Here is a 21,553-nt window from a genome sequence, read left to right as displayed (position 1 = left end):
AATTTAAATTTTTTAATAAATATTTATTATTAAATCCGAGCATTAGTTCTAACTTATTAATAATAATAATAATAATAATATTTTGAAAAAAGTAATATTTTTTTGTATTACTCTGCAACTTGTGACCAATCACAGATCATGACTCAACTTCTGCAACGAGTTACGTGGGAAAAGGGTTCTGATTGGTCTAAAGTCATTTGATAGGTTGAGGCCTGGGGCACGTTCAAGTTCAAAACGTTGTGCAACGTTTTGTCGGCGCTGAACGCAGCCCTGTTAAGTTCTCAAACTGTCAGGCGGGGAAACTGGAAGTGTCTCTGTAGAACAGTAATGGGGGTTTTCAATCCAGGATGGGCGTTTCTAAAATGTCCAATGAAAGTAAGAAATCTCAGTGTAGAAATCAGTGGGCGTTTCTAAACTAGCCAATGAAAGTAGGGAATCTCAATGGTGTAAAAACGCCCACTGATTGGGAAAAGCCCATTTATGTTCTGCAGATATTCGTCTCGGAAACTAAAATGGATAAAGCTTCAATAAAAATCAAGGTACCCTTATATAATTCTACGCTTTAAAAAACTACTTTATTTTAATGGATTTAATTTTCCTGCAAATGCGTTCACTTGAACCATTATTTGCATCTTTCAGGCAAAGAGGAACATCCTTTAATGATGATGACAATCAGACAATTTTCATTGTATTGTTTCGGCATTCACACTTTATTTTAAATAAATTCATGCTCACAGAAAACCTGGCATGATAGGAGAAAAGAAAGTTTAAGGGCAGAGATGAGAGAAAGAAGAGGTATGCGATAACAAAGGGACAATAAAAGAGTTGCTCTGGTATTAATTTGAATAGGTCAGTTTGGCTAGGGCTAGTGGTTATTGCAACATGAGGTTTTAAGATGAACAATGGATGTATCACCACTTACTTTAAATTTACTTTCACAAAACAGGTCAGGATCCTTCAGTAAAGTCTTCAGATGTGATTTGTCCTGATACAATGATTGTAAGATTCTTATCAACAAGATTAAAAACTGTTATATGACATAAAACATACACAATGATGAATAATCTGGACATAAATGGACTTTATTAGTGTTACAGCTGTAAATATGAAGTCAGATGTATATTTATATAAAGTCTGGAGGACACAAAGGTTTTTTATCTTTATTTTAACCCCCAGTATTTCCTCCATGTTAATCGACATAATGCAGTAAACGTGATGGATAGACAATAATTAATATTTTATGTTGTACATACTAAGCAATTAACAATTAACTGCTTTACAAAAAGCAAAATAATACAATGTCATAGTCACTTGTATTTGCAGTGTAGTAAATATACTTTCCTTTCTATTTTTACACAAAAATATTTACAGAGATGAAGCTGTCAGCATAAAAAACACAAAAGAACGATTATGTAATTCTTTTTGCTTAACCTCAAGTGTCAAAAGAGGAAGAAAAAAAGTCACTCTAGTGTTTGAAATGTCCATCAATCTCTGCCATTACTAAACCCACATTCACTTTCTATTGAGACCAGATACACTTACTGTCCCATTACAACCAAACTTGAACCCTCAATACATGATCACGTACCAGAAATGAGAGGACTGTTACTCAAAAAGCCATTGTACTTTCAATGGAAAAAGACCAGAACAAATAAAAATTCCCATTGTATATGGGGTGGGAATAAAAGTTAGATTGGATTTCATTTCAGAAAAATGAAATAAAAACACATACATCAGCACACAGAGCAGAACATTTACGTGACCATGAAAGAAAACTTGGCTGCAGTCTGGAGGAGCCCATGATATTACAATTTACTCACCAAACTGTAACATAAAACACATCAAGAAATCATGAATTCAATTAGAATCCATTTGAATCGCAAGTGGAATACTTTGAATACTGATAGCCTGGAGATGCAAGATATTACCATTTTACGGTAAGCTCTTTTTAAAGTATCTACATCTGTTCTGCCCATGGGTCTTTTGCTCATGGAGCTATATCATGTCTCCCTCATTTAACATATTGGAAATTTTTTAGATGATTTTCTTTTATTTTTCCAATAGAACTGATATTTCTACTCCAATTTACATTTAATCTTCAAACTACCCTGTCTAATCCAACACTGGCAAACATAGACAAAGTAAATAAAATACAAATACAATTAAACAAAGGAATGCCACTCGGTTAATAGTTTCATCTGTTAAATTTAAGGAAATTAGTGTTTTTAAACAAAATGTACACAGGTCGCCATCTTCAAGCAATGTCTGTGAAAAATGAAATTTCTGTTATGCACAAAAAATAATAATAAAACAAAATACAAATTACTGCTTCCTCCCATTGTGTATCAAACAGTGACTGGTTAAAAAACAGAGGCATTCAGTTCATCTTATTCCTTGCTATCTGAAATTGAGGAATTCGAGGAGAACCTAAAAATGGCCGGATGCGCTGGGTTTGGCAGGAGTGAAGAGAAACTGCGTAAAATGCAGCGTGATGTCTGTTGGAGATCCAGCAGGGGCTAAACCCTGCTGTGCTGCAACTCTCAAACAATCTTTTTGATGCTGGGTCTTTTAAAGCTGCCGGTACTGCGTTGTTTCTGGACCTGGCTGGCCGAGCCATGGCGTGTACGTCCGCTGGTTGGGGACAGGTCCACCTTCTCTTTATTAATTCCTGCTGAAACAAATCCACATGATTAAACACAGCAAACACGACTGACATGTAAAATCAAAGAGAGTGCTTGAATATATGAACTCAGCAAAAAAGAAACGTCCCTTTTTCAGGAGTCTCACGTGTATTTTAAAGATAATTTTGTACAAATCCAAATAACTTAACAGATCTTTATTGTAAAGGGTTTAAACAATATTTTCCATGCTTGTTCAATGAACCATAAACAATTAATGAATATGCACCTGTGGAAGATGGTAGGCAATTAAGGTCACAGTTATAAAAACTAAGGACACTAAAGAGACCTTTCTACTGACTCTGAAAAACATCAAAAGAAAGATGCCCAGGGTCACTGCTCATCTGCATGAACATGCCTTAGGCATGCTGCATGGAGGCATGAGGTCTGCAGATGTGGCCAGGGCAATAAATTGCAATGTCTGTACTGTGAGACGAAGAAGACATTTTAAGACAGCTACAGGGAGACAAGAAGGACAGCTGATCATCCTCGTAGTAACGCCTGCACAGGATTGGTACATCCGTCTATCACATCTGCGGGACAGGTACAGGATGGCAACAACAACTGCCGAGTTACACCAGGAATGCACAATCCCTCCATCAGTGCTCAGACTGTCCACAATAGGCTGAGAGAGGCTGGACTGAGGGCTTGTAGGCCTATTGTAAGGCAGGTCCTTACCAGACATCACCAGCAACAACGTCACCTATGGGCACAAACCCACCATCGCTGGACCAGACAGGACTAGCAAAAAGTGCTCTTCACTGACGAGTCGTAGTTTTGTCTCACCAGAGGTGATGGTCGCGTTTATCGTCAAAGGAATGATCGTTACACTGAGGCCTGTACTATGGAGCAGGATCGATTTGGAGGTGGAGGGTTCATCATGGTCTGGGGCGGTGTGTCACAGCATCATCGGACTTAGCTTGTTGTCATTGCAGACAATCTCAGCGCTGTGTATTTCAGGGAAGACATCTTCCTCCCTCATGTGGTACCCTTCCTGCAGGCTCATCCTGAACATGACCCTCCAGCATGACAATGCCACCAGCCAGACACAGCTCGTTCTGTGCATGATTTCCTGCAAAACAGGAATGTCAGTGTTCTGCTATGGCCAGCGAACAGACCGAATCTCAATACCACTGAGCATGCCTAGGACTTCTTGGATCAGAGGGTGAGGGCTAGGGCCATTCCCCCCAGAAATGTCTGGGAACTTGCAAGTGCCTTGATGTAAGAGTGGGATAACATCTCACAGCAAGAACTGGAAAATCTGGTGCAGTCCATGGGGAGAAGATGCACTTCAGTACTTAATGCAGGTGGTGGCCACACCAGATAATGACTGTTACTTTTGATTTCGTCACATGGTGGCTGCGTGGGGTACCGACATTCTCGGAGTCCGGATGCAACATTTTTGGATTCAATTTGAGCTTTGGCTGGATTTAAATATTTCAAATTGTGCGATTAGACTGCATGCGACCGCTTGACCGGATGTGATGTATTCATGGAAAACTATCAGCACATTGAAATATCAATGAATTTGACCTAAACTTTATATTAAATGCCTGCTACATCTGAATTTTGAATAATATTAACTATAAAAACAGTTTTTTTTTATATATATATTTAATTTTGAATCCATTTTTCTCCCAGTTTGGAATGCCCAATTCCCACTACTTAGTAGGTCCTCGTTGTGGCGCAGTTACTCACCTTAATCCGGGTGGTGGAGGACAAGTCTCACTTTGCCTCTGCTTCTGAGACTGTAAATCCTGGCATTATCATGTGGCTCACAGTGCATGGAGGCTAATGCTATTTTCCGCAATCCACGCTTAACTTACCATGTGTCACACTGAGAGCGAGAACCCCTAATCACAACCACAAGGAGGTTACCCCATGTGACTCTACCCTCCCTAGCAGCCGGGCCAATTTGGTTGCTTAGGAGACCTGGCAAGAGTCACTCAAATGCCCTGGAATGCACTCATCTGCTCAACAAAATTACATATAGGAATGTCATTCTGAGGTAAACCTTTGGTTGCATCTCCCTTAGTAAATAAAATCTATGCTCGCAAAATGACAGTTCATCACAAAGAAATATGACAGTCTTGTGTGAACGTCAGAGACAGTGAAATGGTGGCTTGATACAACAAAATGACTAATAATGCATCAAAAATAAAATAAGTGTGCAAAGACACCCATCACCTACAGAAACTATCTGGGTACAGACTTACAGCTTGAGAGATGGATCGAGAGGCGCAGCTTACCACCATTAATGTAATGTACAGTCCTAGTCTGTTGAATTGTAATACAGACCTGGTGCATGCTGGGAGGTGGCCAGTGACGTCATTGAATTGGAGAGGTTGAGGTTGGCAGTGATGCTGAGCTGGCTCTGGGCAGGTGGTGGATACGGAGATGTGGGCGTCCTCAGACCCTCCTCGCTCGTTTCTTCATCGATGCCGGGCAGATAAGTGTCAATCAATGCATCCAGAAATTTCACAATCAACTCGGCGTAGTCTGGGAACTGAGTTTGCTGTGAAGAACAGAGAGAAACGTTCAAGGGTCTGCAGACATCATCTACCATATCTTCTGTGCTCTCTCTCCAAATGTCAATTTCAAAGCAGAATTGATGTTTAGACTGATTAAGGTCAATGTTTTATTTTTCTTTGTGGCATTCAGAGCCGATTCAGTGTTTAACCGGTGTTAGTTAGCAAGTAAACTTTAAAATAATTTACTGTTTAGTAAGGACTTAAAATAAAAAAGAAACCAAATACCTTAGAGAAAGGACCAGCAAACCTCCAGAGTCCATTAAAACCAAAAGCTGTAGAGGTATAAGATAGAAACTTTATTTAGAATGAAAGTCAAAGTACTTGCACCTTCCCTGGTCAGACTCTCACATCCAGATACTTACTCTACTATTTAGAATTTCACTCTAGTCATACCCACTGACTTGTACACACTCTTCTACACACACATCAGACACTCTTGCATTCACAGATCAGACTCACAATCACTGATCCTGCAGTGCTCATATGGTGAGGTTGAGGATCATTACAATCACCAGCTTAAAGACGAGAAAGTGTTTTGACTCTCTAAATAGCCTTAGACCCCGTTTCCACCTGGTATTAAGATGGGTTTTTGATGATAGGATCACATGTGTTCAGAGCTAAATACAGGTCTAAACAGGGTCTAAAATGTTTTGCGTTCGGATCACAAAAACCACATACGTATGTGCTCAAAAACGCATCTGAACGCATCGCATTTGATGTGTAAACACTAATCTGTACTGTATGCATCCCGGCAGCAACGAAGCAACACCCCTCACCTGTCAATCAACCACTGCGCTAAAACAAGAGTTTAATCTTTGCCATTATGAGCGGCTAGAAATATCTTAAAAGCAGATACCAGGGGGAAACGGGGTCTTAGAGCAGGTTTGCATAGCAGTGTGTGCATGTGAAAGAGAGGTGAGCTGCTTTACTCTGCAAATAGGAGGTCTGGTACTGAGGCGGAGACTCCTCATGATAAACTACGCTTTGCACAATTCCATGGACTGGATTCAGAAGATTCGGGTCCTGGCACAGCGACAACAAAGTGTTAATTTTTGAATCCAGGAGGTTGTGACTGAAACACAATAGAAAAGAAGCAGTGACGATTCATTCTGTTATTCTGTGCCAGTGAGGAAAAGTTATTGAAGTGCAGGAGATTGGACTTACACAACAGGAAAGACCTTTGGGAAGACGACACTGGCCTCAGCAAGAAACTCATACAGGATCCTCTGTTCAAATTCATCCGATGTGTTTTTCACCTGAGTGGCCTGAAAAATCATCCATAGGAAGAAAAAGTCAAGGACGGGTGGAGGAAATGACACTTAATACTTTGGAGGAACAGAAATTTACAGAAAAAGTAAATGAAAGCAAATTTCAGTCATAAATACAGAACTGAACTCTGAAAAAAAGAACTGAAAACATTTCCTTATTCATTTTGAAAGAGAGAGAAAGACAGAGAGATATTACTGGATGTCTGATCTTACCAGTACAGTCAAAAGCAGCGCCTGGATTTTGGGATCTGTGAGAACTTCGTCGTTAAGCAGGATGTTACACTCAGATACAGAAACATTCCGCATGTGGTGATGTTGGGAGATTCTTTGGGTTTCTTTCAACAGGAAAGGAAAAGTTTGAAATGAGTCCAAACACAGAGTCATGAGACTTCTCTGAGACAGTAGAAGTGCTCTCACCAATTTCGTATTCGTTTTCAGCAACTCTTCTCATCTTGGGTGGTGTTGTGATGCCCGATTCCATTTCAGGCCTCTTTGGTGCTTTGGTGTCTGATATCAGATGATCAAAGCTTTTTCTGGTACCTTAGAGAAAAAATATAAAGATTTTGATATTTATAAACATATATATATATATATATATATATATATATATATATAAACATTAAAACCACAAACTCAAAACCAGGAAGGTTTTTAAGGGGGAAGAATTGGTTGGGGTGAGGGATTTGTGGTTGTGTTCATAAGGCATGCTACTAACAGTCATTTCTAAATACTGTTTGAATAAGATGACCACAAGTAAAGCGACAGGAATTAGTAATCCAGGATAAGGGTTCAAGGTTAGGTTTACATCTAGAGCTCGATTTAGGAAAAAGACATGGAGTTACCCAGTAGCTTCTTGGTGTTGACCTGGGAGGGCTGTCCCATGTCCAAACTCATTGACTTGCGTGTTCGTGGGCTAATCTGTCCCACTATAGGGTACTGGGCCATCAGGTACCGCTCTGAGACTTTTGGGGATGCCCATGGCTGGCTCTCCCGCAGTGTCCTGGACGACAAAGATGAGTATTTATTAGACACGATGCAAAGATTACCTACTTTTGTTACATGCTGAATGATTCTAAAAGCAACAGTTTGTAGTCAAATCTAATCTGTTCTATAGATGGTACCTGCAGCTGGGATCCTCATGATGTACAGAGTATGTATCCATGGGGACATCAGAGAGGAGCAACAACTTCCTGTGTTTTAGGCTGCAGCGACTCCGTACTTCCTCTGACACTGGCAGCAGGGCTGCACACATGCACATACACAAACATTACTTACTAGAGTACACATAAATAACTAGGGTTAACAACCATCACCCCGGTTAATGTTCATATTTTAAAAAAGACAGACAGGTAGATGGATAGACAGCTCAAAACCACAATGGAAGAAATTAACTGAGAAGGAAAGCAGAAAGCAGTGATTTTCTTACCCGCCAGATATGCCACACTCTGTGTATTCACCTCAAACTTATCGCAGTTCAGGTGTTTTCCGACCAATGCTAACAGCATGTGCAAGATACGAATTGTCCGAGCCACTGTGGTGGGGGAGGGATGCCTGAACCCTGGCAAAACAGAATTGCAATATATTCTCAACAAGAACACAATCACACCAAACCCTCAAAGTTTGAATATTTCTCTATAAAACAATAATTTACCTTTCAGTAAGTGCCCAACCAAAGCAAAATTAAAGTTTGAGTTGAAATTGAGACCCACAAAATGGTCCATTTGTTTACAGTGCCATTCTAGAGGCTGACGGATCTCCATAAACACCTGCTCGGGACTCTGAGAGACACAGAGAGGACAAATTGATCAATGAACTCTTTAAGTTACTTGTACAGATTCCATATGTGTAGGCCTACACAGAATTGACAGTTGCATAATTGCCCCAGGTGGGCTGGTTTTTTGTATTTCTTTAACTGCTGATCTCCGGGGATTATCATGCACAATAGTCTCTAGAGTTTACTCAGAATGGTGAAATAAACAAAAAACATCCATTGAGTGACAGTTCTGCGGACAGAATGCCTTTTTGATGAGAGATCAATGGAGAATGGCCAGACTGTTTCGAGCTGACAAAAAGGCTACACATAACCACTCTGTACAATTGTAGTGAGTAGAATGGCATCTCAGAATGCACAACATGTCGAACCTTGAGGCGGATGGGATACAACAGTAGAAGACCAAGTCAGCTTCCACTTCTGTCAGCCAAGAACAAAAAGCAGAGGCTCACTGGATGTTTTTTGTTTTTGGCACCATTCTGAGTAAATTCTTGAGACTTTTGTGCATGAAAATCCCCGGAGATCAGCAGTTACAGAAATACTCAAACCAGTCCGTCTGGCACTAAAAATCATGCAATGGTCAAAATCATTACGATCGTGTTTTTTCCCCATTCTGTTGATTGTCCATATCTGCATGACTTTATGCATTGCACTGCTGCCACACAAATGGCTGATTACATAATCACATGAATATGTAGGTGTACATGTGTACCTAATAAAGTTGTCTTAAGATTTTTCCCCTACAATCTGTGCAGATTGTATGAGGGCCTGCATACGTGTATGCATGTTGTGATTTTAATTATTAAAGTGTGCAAGAACCTTGTCGTTGAAGACTCGTAGACTGTCGAGTGTATGCAGGTTCTGTTCCAGCAGAGCAGTTCCTGCTGAGTACAGATTAACTTCATTCAACTGGAGCACGGCAACAGCAACCCAGAAAAGAGCTTTGTGCATCGGTGAGTCCTGTGAGGCACCATAGAGTTAAACAAGTCTAACACACACATTCATACCAAGAAAAAAACTGTAATTTGATACCTTGTTGAGCAAAGGCTGTAGTTTAGTGAGGGCGATGACTGTAGCTTCGATCAGCACCTGGCTGTTACAGTTATCAGGACCCTTCAGGCAGCTCTCTAAACCCTGAGAAAAATACAGTTCTTCTCAAACAACAGAACGCAGAGAAACAAAACTGTACAGGTAGTTAGCTATAGTCAATCAGCAGAGGATCTCAATTCATACTACATTCTAAGTTAGATCTTATGTTATGCTTGAGATAAGGGTCTGGTGACTATATATGTGAGAGACAGAATGGACAGTTTCTGACCCTGTCAATGCTGAGAAGGGGGCAGGCCTTGCTCAAAATCCGTATGATTTGTTTGATCTGAGCATGTGTGACTCGTTTACTGATGCATCCAAAAACCACAAGAGCCCGTGGCTGTAGAGATGGATTATACTGAAATGCAAACCTGCACACATACACATATTCATAATGAATCTGAATTGTTTTGAGGTGTAATTTATTAATTTGAGTAATTATACAAAGACTGACATACTTTTGCGCTAGATCGGTCCACTGGTCCAGCCATTTACAGCCCGGAATGTCCCTCATACATGCCTGAAATAGAAAGGGGAAGACCCTGTAAACACTTTTAACCAGCACTTCAAAGTAAACACTGTTATATAGAGAAAAGAAACAGACAGATGTAAAGCATGTAATCTTTATTTCAGGTCTGAGTATTAGAAAAAAAAACATTTGTATACAGTCCTTTGAAAAAGTACTTGCCCCATCTTGATTCCTTCTCTTTTTCATCTCATACTAAATTGTTTCATAAATGTAAACAAAATCTAACATAAAACAAAGGCAATCAGAGTAAACACAAAATACAGTTATAAATGATAATGTTATTTATTTAGGCAAAAAAAGTTATCCAATACCAACTGGGCCTGTGTGAAAAACTATTTGCTCTTATGCAGAGAAATGTGTACTTGTATTCACCAAAGTGGCATTCAACTGATCACAATATAGTCAGGACATTAATAACATGAAAAATTACTATTACAATTTGAAAACAAAAAAACAATGTTCAGAGTTCTCATCAAAAAATCCTCCACATGCAGCATTGACAGCTTTGCAGGTTCTTGGCATTTTAGCTCTCAGTTTGTCTAGATACTCAGGTGACATTTCACCCCTCACTTCCTGTAGCACTTGCCATAGTTGTGGCTGGCTTGTCGGGCACTTCTTACGCACCTTACAGTCTAGCTGATCCCACAAAAGCTCAGTGGGGTTAAGATGCATAACACTCTTTTCCAATTATCTGTTTCTTTGCCCACTCTAACCTTTTCATTTTGTTTTTTTATTTCAAAAGAGGCTTTGTCTTTGCAATTCTTCATATAAGGCCTGCACCCAGGAGTCTTCTCTTTACTGTTGTACATGACACTAGTGTTGAGCGGGTAGAATTAAATTAAGCTGTCAGCAGAAGACATGGAAGGCGTCTATTTCTCAAACCAGAGACTCTGATGTACTTATCCTCTTGTAAATCTGGGACTTCCACATCTCTTTCTGTACTTAATAGATCCAGTTGTATTTGAAGACTGTAGTGTACACCTTTTGTATGAAATTTTCATTTATTTGGCAATTTCAAGCATTGTATAGCCTTCATTCCTCAAAACAATGATTGACTGACGAGTTTATGGAGAAAGTTGTTTCTTTTTTGTCATTTTTGACCTAATATTGACCTTAAGACATGCTAGTCTATTGCATACTGTGGCAACGCAAAAACAAACACAAAGACAATGTTAAGCTTCATTTAATGAACCAAATAGCTTTCAGTAAGGATAAGGTATTGGATTGATGGCTGCTGGAAATGTTGCATCTAGAGTTGATCAAAAATGACTTTTTTCAAATAGTGATGGTGCTGTTTTTTACATCAGTAATGTCCTGACTATACTTTGTGATCAGTTGAATGCCACTTTGGTGAATTAAAGTACCAAATTCCTTTACAGCAAAATCTGTACATTATTACAAACTTTTGGCTGCCTGTAACAACCATTTACCATTAGCTACCACAGTTACTGTATTGCTAACAGCATATATAAACGGCACAATTTTACAGCTAGCACATTCAGATGTCTGGAAGTAACGCTGTGTCCTAACCAGGCACAATACAGCAAGTTCCTAGCGTCAAGTAATTTTTCTGTCCACATTGAATGTGAAACGCTATGCAAAGCAACAAAATCAGAGCCTGCTTGTGTATGTGTGTGTTTTTTTTTTTTTAAACCAATTTCACCTTGAGAAGGGCTATCCAGTACAATGTGAGAAAAAACAAGAAATCAACTAAATGTCTTGTCGCTCATTTTGATTAGGAAGACATACATACAGATAAAAAAGACAAACATGTAAGAGCATACACCCTGTCTACACCAGACGTGATTGTCGCGTTAAAAGCAATAGAATCCATTATAACCAATGATGCCGTCTAAACGGTGAACTGGTGTCCCGTTCCATTTTGTGCTTTATGTGCTGGCGCTTCTACTGCCAACAACACAAATAAATGGTTTAGAACCATTTGTCGATGTGTCCAATGTAGACAGCCTAAAGCCATTGCGTGGGGTCGCATCAATCGTCACACCCGGTGTAGACAGTGTGTCATATGTATTGCTTGGTGCTTTGTTGCATCATGCCTGGTTAGGACATGATGTTAGTACAGGTCCTACCTCCATGATCTCCAGCAGTGCCTCAGTAACAGTCTCCAAAGATGACAGAGCAAAAGTCTCTCTTTCGTAGGAGCCTGGGGAGAAGGAACGGTCTCTGTAGCTGGAACGAAAGGCAATGACTGCAGCTGATTTGACCTTGCTGATGCCAAACAGCAGGTAGAACTTTGGCAGGGAGAACTCCGTCAGACTTAAACGCAACACCTGCTTGGTCTCCTCTGCACAACAGAAGAATTAAACAATTCAATTAGTTAGCAATAACTCATTGTTCCATTAAACCATCTCTCTTGATGTCTTCTTACCGCTGAAGCTCAGCTGGGAGCAGGTACAAAGGGAATGGATTATGTTGATGACCAGGCCATGGGTGGATGCCCGCAAAGACAAAGGCCCTGTGGCCACCAGTAGGGTCACTACGTGGAAGAGGTAGGGCAGATGGGCGGCCACATCCAGAGAGTTGTTGAAGGAGAGCATGAGCATGTACCTGGCCAAGATGGCAATATCATCCCACATCAGGTGCTGCTCCAATGTGGGTGTGGGTGACAGACACGTCTTATCAATTATTTTACACATCCGAATAATCACCTGTGAATCAAAGTGAAGACAAAAATCCTCTCAGTCTATGAACCATGGCCCTGTTTACACCTGGTGTTAAGATCTGTCTTGGGATATCTGATCACAAGTGGCCAGCTGAGACACATTGTCATTTACACATGGTAGTAACATGTGTCTCCAATATGGAATTCGTAAAGAGGGTCTCTGATTTTATCACTGCATACATCACTCACTACATCAGTGTGTTCCTGTACTTACTGTATGTAGACAAAGCACATTTGTTGAAATTAGCTGAATATGTCTGAAAGATAGCGTTGTTTGTGTGATCGGAGATAAAAAAGCACAATTTCTCATATGATTGTTGTCAGATTTTATTGCCAATTTTAGAGCTCAATTTTGAGTGTCTTGGCAAAGGCTGTGAATACTTATGTACATGACATTTTTCATTTTTTATTTTGAATAAATTTGTAAAGATTTCAAACAAACGTCTTTCATGTTGTCATTATGGGGTATTGTTTGTAAAATTTTTAGGAAAATAATTAATATAATCCATTTTGGAATAAGGCTGTAACATAACAAAATGGGGGAAAAAGTGAAGCACTGTGAATACTTTAAGAAGAAAAATTATAATCGAATTAAACGTAAAAAACCACCCATTAACAAAAAAATGCCATCAGTCAGGAAATTGTTCTGCTTATATACTAGCAGGAACTGTATTATGAACTGATAAGGGACCAGAGAATTAGGAATTTGTTTGAATGAACTATTCAGATGTGAAGTCTGTCCAGATCACAGAACCCTGCTGAGCTCAGTAAACCAACCACACAACCCATGACTTGAGCTCCATCACTAGTACCCCTCAAGAAAGAGTGAGTCAAAAAGACAGCTAGAGCAGGGTGGTTAAAGGAGTGAAAACAATAGTTAGAGAAAAAGAAACCCACAAAGCCACATCTTTAATTCACATGCTGTTTTTATATTTAGAGCTACTTTTACAGCATCACACCATGCAACATGTTTCACGCTGCTTTTTTCACCTTTTCAAGCTCGGAAACACTCTTATCCTCTAGGTCTCATGTCAGACAAGTTGTCCTTAAGAATGTTAAGAAACATCATTCCTTTATATCCCAGGTATGCAGTTCTAAAACCCACTCTAACTTACTAACTTCAAAAGGCATCAGTAATGTTTTGTCATGTCGTTTACATTCATATTCATTCTTATAAATTGTGTGTTTGATGGATCACCTTGCTTGACACCAGCTTGACATTGCCAGAGGCCAAAGCCACTGCGGTGTCTGCCATCACTTCAGCTTTGATGGAGCCGAGACCTCCCGTTGCACTAGTTTTTATAAAACTGTCCAGAACTACGTCGAGTAGATCTGTAATCTACAAAGAGAGGAAGCAGAAATCAGTTCAATGTGGATTTGACTAAATTCGAAACTCATACTCGTATAAATAAAACACTGGGGGTGAAAATCTTTAAGGAAGTGAGAGCCAACAGCTGCAGATAGCCTCAAATAATCCTGCGTCATATTAAATAGTGTTTATTTGAATATGATTCAGTTGAAGCATGACAAGGAAACTACAACTGGAACTTCCTGAGTCTTAATAAATTTCACTGTTCACATATTTCTTGTGTCATTTATGAGGTTTCGTCATGACTTCAGGCTACATGTGTCATCTGCTCAATGGGAATACACAATCTCAGATTAGTTCTGTTACCTGTCCCAAGCTGCCCCAGATCTTGGCCTGGATGGATGGATACATCTGGTTCTCATTGATCGTCATGGTTATGAGTTTGTCTAGAATGGCAGTGACTCGTTGCCGCTTCGCATCATCGCTGTGCTTACAGAAGCGAACCAGGTTCAGCAGCCAGGGAGTTATATACTCCAAACAGAGGTGCTTTAGTTCTATACCTGAATACATAGAGGACAGTCATCAGTTAAAACATCTTAAGTGCTCCTGGGCCCTGTCATATTAAATATCCCTCATCTTTATCCCTAGAGAAACCACCATTCTTGCAGAAATAAATACATAGAGATTAAACTGCAAATACACGCAATCAGAATAAACATACGTGCGGACCAAAATCCTGTTCACCCAGGACACGTTTTTGTGTCCATCTGAAAGATTTTTCTATGTAAACATGCACTAGATGGATGTATTTGACCATTGTGAAGCATCTAGCTGCTTTTTCAGAATCTTGTCACATTTTAGGATACTGTATCAAGTTTTAAAAAAAAAACTTTTACTGAGTTCCATTTAATGTGCTGCATTTATTTTTTTATGTCTGAACATAAATATGCTGACCCAAATGTTTCAAGTGATGTTGGAATGATTGTTCTGTATTTATGGGCACATAAAAGCCACCATTAAGTTAAAAATACTGATTTTCTCTGAGCACCAATTAGGGAATGAGTCAATCAATGAATCAGTGTGGAAGAGCATTGGTTTAGGTCATAATTGTTTTAATTGGGAATGTTGTCTGTACAATTTTGTTTGAAGGAATAGCTATAAAGCTTGCCAAAAATACTTTTTTATTTAGCAGGTTGTAGGATTATCCATGAACGAAGCCATCAAATGAACACAACACCACATTCCACAGATCAGAGAGATCCCCCACCGAGCCATTTGAGAGTCACAAAACCGAATCCATGGTGCCTAAATTGCTGAAGGAGACAGTTTCTCCCATGCCTGCTTAAACTAGGGTTTGTAATGACAGAGCTGACCAATAAAGAAGATCCTTTTTCTTCCACAAACTTAAACCCTTTGTAAGACCAAATGGCCAAGTAACACCTTGTGACCTTATTGCATAAATCCATGGCCATATCAGGAAATGGAGACTCGTGAAGACCTTAACATAGACCTAACACAGTGAAATTTTTTCCTCCCCCGGGATACCTCCTCTCCCCATCTGCACATTCCAAAGACATTCTCTCTTAGCTCAGCAGAGACCGCATGGATTCCACTCTCATGGTTTTCATAGGCAACAGTCTCAAAATTGCTGCCAATAAGCTGCATTAATCACCAAAACATGCACTATTTTTGAGCAGGAGTTGAAAGGATCCTTCACACAAAGGATCGTAAATCAACTTTGAAAAGGACAGACCAGTCGACCATGTGACTCTGAATAGTAACTTCTGATTGGCTCAGGACACCTTTGGGGTGCGGCCAATTTCAGTTCAAATGTTTCCAAAACAGGAAAAACTCTCTACTCTGATTCTTCCTTGCAGAAGGCCTCGCTCCATCCAGACAATAACTATCCGCGATCATAACATGACGAGTCCAAGACATTGACGGAATAAACTTTCTTCAAACGCCAAAGAACCAAGCAACACGAGGAAACGCAATGCAAGGAAATGTAATGACACGCTAGTACATCTCCAGACTTTGGCTCAAAGTGCTGGTGTATTAGTTAAAAACTTTGGGTCATCCGATTGCAAATCGATTTAGACTCAAAGAAGGATAAATGGTTCTTAAGGCATTGTCAACAGACTCCGTAAAGTTAATTTGATCTGTATTAATCATTTACTTCACATTCTGTCACTTTACTCACCAACCTGTTTCATGTTTTATTTGTTTGATTAGTTTATGTTTAGAATAGCAATAAAGTTTGTCTGTATTCAAAGATAATTTGACTGTGGTAATTTGATAAATAATCTCATCCCTGTTTTTAAAAGATTAAGCTTAAAAACTGTACCTAAATATGTGTAATATTATTTTCAATAAGCCATGAGAATAATATTACTCCAATAAGTGAATTAATCATAATTCTCTTATTAAAGAGCAACATGCAGGTTGAATTTATAACTGAATTAATACTTTATATTGTCTGCAGAGGTCTTTTAAAAACACATAAGTAGAAATTACTAATGAAATCTCATTTGATGTAGAGATTTTGATGAAAATGTGCTAGGCTCTGGAATATGCCTTTCCGCTATCAACAGCGTCATATGGCGTAGAGGCGAGGCAAACAAAAGAGCTCATGGTCAGCTCTCATTGTGGGTGTTGATGTAGTTAGAGCAGTAGTGAGAGACAGAAAGTTTTAGAGAAGCCATAATGGTAAATTATTGTGTTTGTGCTGGTTGCACGAATTCCAGCATGTCAGGACATCGTGTCCATCATTTTCCTTCTAGAAAAAACAAGGCTTTTCGGTCTTGAGAGCGTTTTGTGCAGGTGAAGAGAGCAGACTTCACTGCCGCGTCTGTTACCACACACTCGGTCGTTTGTGGCGCACATTTCACTCCGGAGAATTATCGACCTGGAGATTTGTTGGAGTCTCGGATGGGATTTCGGAGTAAGGACCACGTGAGGCTGATTACTGATGCTGTTCCTCGGTGCACTCGATGGAATCAAGTCCACCGTCAAAGTTTACACCGGATTTTGGCGCGGGCTGGACTGGAGGACAAAGTGCTAACGTTAGCAGACATTCTGTGCAACCAAAACGAGGACTTAGCAGAGTAAGTCTTACTTTTAATTATTTTAACTCTTAATTTGCACATAATTATAGGCCTGTGGGCCATCATAGGCATGTTCGTCCACACCGGAGAACTTCGGTTTCTTCATTCGCATACATTGTAACCTGAGCTTGAACTTGACCAGACTCCTCGCCCATCGTCACTTCGGTTAGTGCTTTATAGACGCGGAAGTTATTTTATCACAATTTATCTCAAAATATCGTTAATGGCTAAATATATATTACTCCAGTTCAGAAAATCTAGTTGTTTTATCATCAACATACACTATGCTATATAGGGGTGTCCAACCTGCATGTTGCTCTTTAAAGCAAATTCCTTGCAATAGAAATTGTGAGCGGATACAACAATTTAATTCATAGCTCACACATACAGTTTCCTACATATAATGGTGGGGGAATTAAATCTACATCAACTGAAATTTCCAACATATAATGGTGGAGAATGTGGGCACTCTCTCAACAGCCAAGGCATTACAAGTATCGTACAATTGACTAACTAAACAGAGGTTTAGTATAAACTGTGAAGCCCTTTGTTAACAAAGGTGCTTTGAAGTAAGAAACTGATGGTTCTTTCAGATGGTTAAATTACTCTTTTCATAGCTTCCGTTCTGTTCTGGTTGCATTCACTTTCACTTTTCCATTTCCCATGTATGCGTGATTTGGGTGTATGTGTTTGTTTAGATTAGTTCAAGCTTTTGTGTACATTCTTGCAAGTTGATTCTGGTCTGTCTGTAAATCAACGTCAATTTAATGTTTTTATCACAGCTACATGCTAAGAAAGAGTTATTTTTCTGTGGCCACGAAAAATATCCTTTCTGAAAGTTGATAGATGATCAATCCAGATTAAATGATTGTAATATTAATTCAGCTACATCAAGTTAATTCTATTAACTGATACAAATATTTATAATGAATTAGAACGAGTTGTGTATTTTTTGCTATTTAAGTAAGTAGGAACTTCCCAAAAGGAATCAAAGGCAGCATAAAGAACCCTAGTAATGATCTGAAAGGACTGCCGGATGTGAAGGGTGTGTTGAGTGTTTAATTGAGGACATAATGAGGCACTAACTGGACTTGCTGAAGCCAGAGATACACTCCTCCAGGAACTCCAGAGTCAGGTGAGGTTCATTAGCTGCAAGAGTCTTGCTGATGGACACGATGAAGAGGGTATTATTGGCAGGGATGCAGAGGCCGGAGGTCTCTAAAAGTTGGCCTTCAATTTTCAGGTTAAAGGTGCAAGTTAAGGCACAAAGCAGGTTATAAGCTGCAGACCTTACGAAAAAAACAAAGCGATGGAAAAAATCAGACATGAAATCCCATTACGAAAACAACCTTATTAAATTTCAAAGCTTTGTGGTGAAACAGCTGATTTTAATTCAGCTGGCAGATTTAGATGTACAACACCTTAAACTTGGGTCAGAGCTGCCCAGGTTGAGCAGGGCGATGTTAAGCAGGGTGCCTGGAACATCTTTGGGCCTAATCTTGGTGTGCTGGGGGATGGAGTCTGGCTGAGAGAGCTCCCAACGTGTGCGGATGTGGATGATCGAGTGAACGATACTCTCACACTCCTGGTGCATAAAGGTCAACGGCGTGCCCTGGTTGGCAATGGTCAGTGTAAACTGGTTCTCGTCCACCAGGCAGATCTCCTCGATCTCTGAGGCGTAGTAGATATCATTGAGGAAGACGGACTGACCCAAGACGCGTGTACGCTCAGCTGAGGTCACCTGCACTGCTGTACTGCCCACCTGGAGAGGGCCATGGTAAAGGGAGGGTCAAAAACATTTGGATAAAGCATAAATTACTTCAGATTACTTTCAACACCAGTCAAAATTATGCTCACATTCATAAAATTCACAAAAGGAAGCAGAGATTTAAGTAGTATCTGCACTGTATCTGTTTTTCTGCTGCAGGTTTTTCCACACACACCTTAATGGACACTTTGGTGTCTTTGTGGGCCAGTTTTAGGGCATTGTGAAAGACCTTCAAGTCTTCCTCCAGTGCAAGAGTTGCAGCCGGAAGCTTCTGTTGCTCTGGTTCCACATACTCAGCCAACCGTGCAGGCGAGTCAATGAAGAGTAACTTCTTACTGCCCTTCAGCCCCGTCAACAGTCTCTCATGGTATTTGGTGTATTCCCGTACCCATGTGTTACAGTTATAGATGTATATGGTGGCTACATTCTCGTAAGCAAATCCTGGGAAGACAACAAACCATTTGGAGAGGAAGTCCGTCTTGAAGCGGTTGCTAGGGCCAGCGTGCGTCAAGTCCACCACTATTTCATAGGGTTTGACATAGTAGGGTTTAAGGGTGAGAAGGACGTGGTATATGAGTAAATCCCCATTTATCTGGCCCGTTTTGAACCTGTGGGGGAGAGGTGAACAGATGAGTCAGGGGGGATGTAAGACAAGGTCTGAAAAAGATGACGTGCAACAAAACCCACCAAATACAGCAGTTGATAGAGGAAGTGCCAGAAAAGACATGATAGAATTTTTCTGGAACTTGATCTAAATCTAACAAATATCAACACCTATCACACTTTTTCAGCAGGCCCTCGCGGAATTTATACAAACAGAACTCTGCAGAAATCTCTGCAGATTTCCACAGAATTCAAAGGCCCATTATTCACAAAGTTGTATTCACCCACTGCACCTTGCATGTTTCTATATAAAATATTTTGGATAATTTGATTATGCTTTAAAACTTAAGACTATAGTACTCTCAGCTACATTAAACACATTTTAGTATGTGTAAATCCATTTTACAGAGTTACAGAAATTCCCCCCACAAGGGTCTGCTTATGAGCTTATGGCCTCTTTTTTTGTTGTCACCATTACACTGATAAAACATTTCAGAATGTTGAACTGCAGTATTGAAACATTCGTATTTTATGCAGTTCAACAGCTACAGTTTCTGAGCAAATAACTGGTTGCTTCAGTGAGCCCAGAAAACAAAACTGACTGAAAACATATGCAAGGCCGAATCGCCCACCCAAATACCAACATGGCTGATATGCCCTGGATCATGATTCAAAAGAAGCCCTGTCTAATGAGGACAGTTCAAATGATACTAGTCAAAAATAAATATGACAAAAGCCACATGCTGACTCTAGCCACGAAGTGGTTGATGTGCATGTCTAATATAATACCTCAAGCAGAAGTGAAAAATAAAAAAATCAGGCAGGAAACTCATTGCTGGTTAACTGGTGTGTATGCACCTGCAGCTTTAGCTGTAAAATGACCACTTCTCAAAAACTACTCTAGAGCGTGCACACACTCACGCATAAGTCATTCGAGCATCTTCAGACAAAATATCTCAGACCAAACTAGTAACACTCTGAAAAGGTAAGAAACCATTTACTTAATATTTTATTTACCAGGGTCAAGCTATTCCATTTCAGTTCATCCATTTTAATAAATGACTCATAAAATATAACAAGAATGACTGAAAATAGGTGTCGATTTAAGCAATACATTCAGTTTCGAGTCAATTAATCTTCAATGGGGCGTGAAATGAGGGGGAAATTAAAACATTGGTAATCTATTTTACAAAGAAAAACAAAAGAACAGATTAATTAATGGCTATGGGCAGAAACAAATATTATATTCCAGCATACAAAATTAAATGAATACAGAGAAATTAAATAGTTTATGCATTCTAGATGCACACATTTGTTCATACTACGATTTTCCATTGGGAAGAATTAGTGAATGGGTAATTGCCAATTTTTAATTGGTAGAATGAATTAACATTTTATCTGCAATATATGTGCGGGCCTCCTCCAAACGTCCTCTTAAAAAAAATAGAAACACATGTTAAATTCAATCGACAGCATTTGTGGCATAATATTGAGTACATTTCAACTCTTTCCTCCTTTTCTTTAAAAAAAAAAAAAACAATAATCGAAGTTACAGTGAGGCACTTACAATGGAAGAGATTGGGGACAATGAAAGTGATTGTGGAGGGTTTAAAAGCAGAAATATGAAGCTTTTCATTTTATAAAAGCACTGTTAAAACTCATGTATTAGGAAGTCGGATGGAGCACCCTCATGGTGGTGTGTGGTGTGTTTTTGGGGAACTGGGGGATGTGGAGAGTGAAGTTTAGTTTAATTATGTATGTTTATTATATTTTCTTTTTTGTTTTCTTTTTTTGTGTGTGTGTGTGTGTGTGTGTGTGTGTATTACATGTGACCACAGGGGTGTTCGTAAGGGGTCAGGGCAGGATTGGTGAATGGGGAGGTAAATTAGTGGTGGTTGAATGTTAAATGGTGATTCGTTGTAAATGTGTTAGGTTTCTCTTTGTTGTGTATATATGAATCAATAAAAAAAATTTAATTGCAAAAAACAACAACAACAAAAACTTACGTATTATTTGAGCAGTAAAGTTGATAAAATTGTCATTTTTACACTCGTTTTATTTTTTATTTTATTTTTTACAATAACATTACATTTCCATTGTAACTGCCTCACTGTAACCCAGATTTATTTTTTAAAGAGAAGGATGGACGCGTCTAAATACATTTTTGTGGTAATCAATATTATGTTACAAATGCTACCAATTGAGCTTAATTTGTATTGA

The 21,553-nt window shown here is 39.4% G+C and overlaps 1 protein-coding gene across 1 annotated transcript in view; it reads right to left on the bottom strand.

The window, feature by feature from the left end:
• Positions 1–701: 701 nt before the first annotated feature.
• Positions 702–21,553, bottom strand: part of nf1b (neurofibromin 1b) — a 78,048-nt gene continuing 57,196 nt past the window's right edge. Inside the window, exons 37-58 of the mRNA XM_052115908.1 lie at positions 18,906–19,338; positions 18,384–18,724; positions 18,049–18,251; positions 14,225–14,418; positions 13,748–13,888; positions 12,256–12,535; positions 11,957–12,171; positions 9,796–9,857; positions 9,567–9,708; positions 9,281–9,382; positions 9,068–9,208; positions 8,129–8,255; positions 7,904–8,035; positions 7,599–7,719; positions 7,320–7,477; positions 6,895–7,017; positions 6,691–6,812; positions 6,374–6,474; positions 6,139–6,281; positions 5,435–5,481; positions 4,977–5,193; positions 702–2,671 (exon numbers count right to left, since the gene is read on the bottom strand). Of these exons, the coding sequence (XP_051971868.1) occupies positions 2,541–2,671; positions 4,977–5,193; positions 5,435–5,481; positions 6,139–6,281; positions 6,374–6,474; positions 6,691–6,812; positions 6,895–7,017; positions 7,320–7,477; positions 7,599–7,719; positions 7,904–8,035; positions 8,129–8,255; positions 9,068–9,208; positions 9,281–9,382; positions 9,567–9,708; positions 9,796–9,857; positions 11,957–12,171; positions 12,256–12,535; positions 13,748–13,888; positions 14,225–14,418; positions 18,049–18,251; positions 18,384–18,724; positions 18,906–19,338 (3,676 nt within the window). The 3' untranslated portion in view covers positions 702–2,540. The remainder of the gene's footprint in view (positions 2,672–4,976; positions 5,194–5,434; positions 5,482–6,138; positions 6,282–6,373; positions 6,475–6,690; positions 6,813–6,894; positions 7,018–7,319; positions 7,478–7,598; positions 7,720–7,903; positions 8,036–8,128; positions 8,256–9,067; positions 9,209–9,280; positions 9,383–9,566; positions 9,709–9,795; positions 9,858–11,956; positions 12,172–12,255; positions 12,536–13,747; positions 13,889–14,224; positions 14,419–18,048; positions 18,252–18,383; positions 18,725–18,905; positions 19,339–21,553) is intronic.

The sequence above is a fragment of the Xyrauchen texanus genome, chromosome 43 (assembly GCF_025860055.1).
Source record: "Xyrauchen texanus isolate HMW12.3.18 chromosome 43, RBS_HiC_50CHRs, whole genome shotgun sequence".
NCBI lineage: Eukaryota > Metazoa > Chordata > Actinopteri > Cypriniformes > Catostomidae > Xyrauchen > Xyrauchen texanus.
This window is presented reverse-complemented; position numbering and strand designations above follow the sequence as displayed.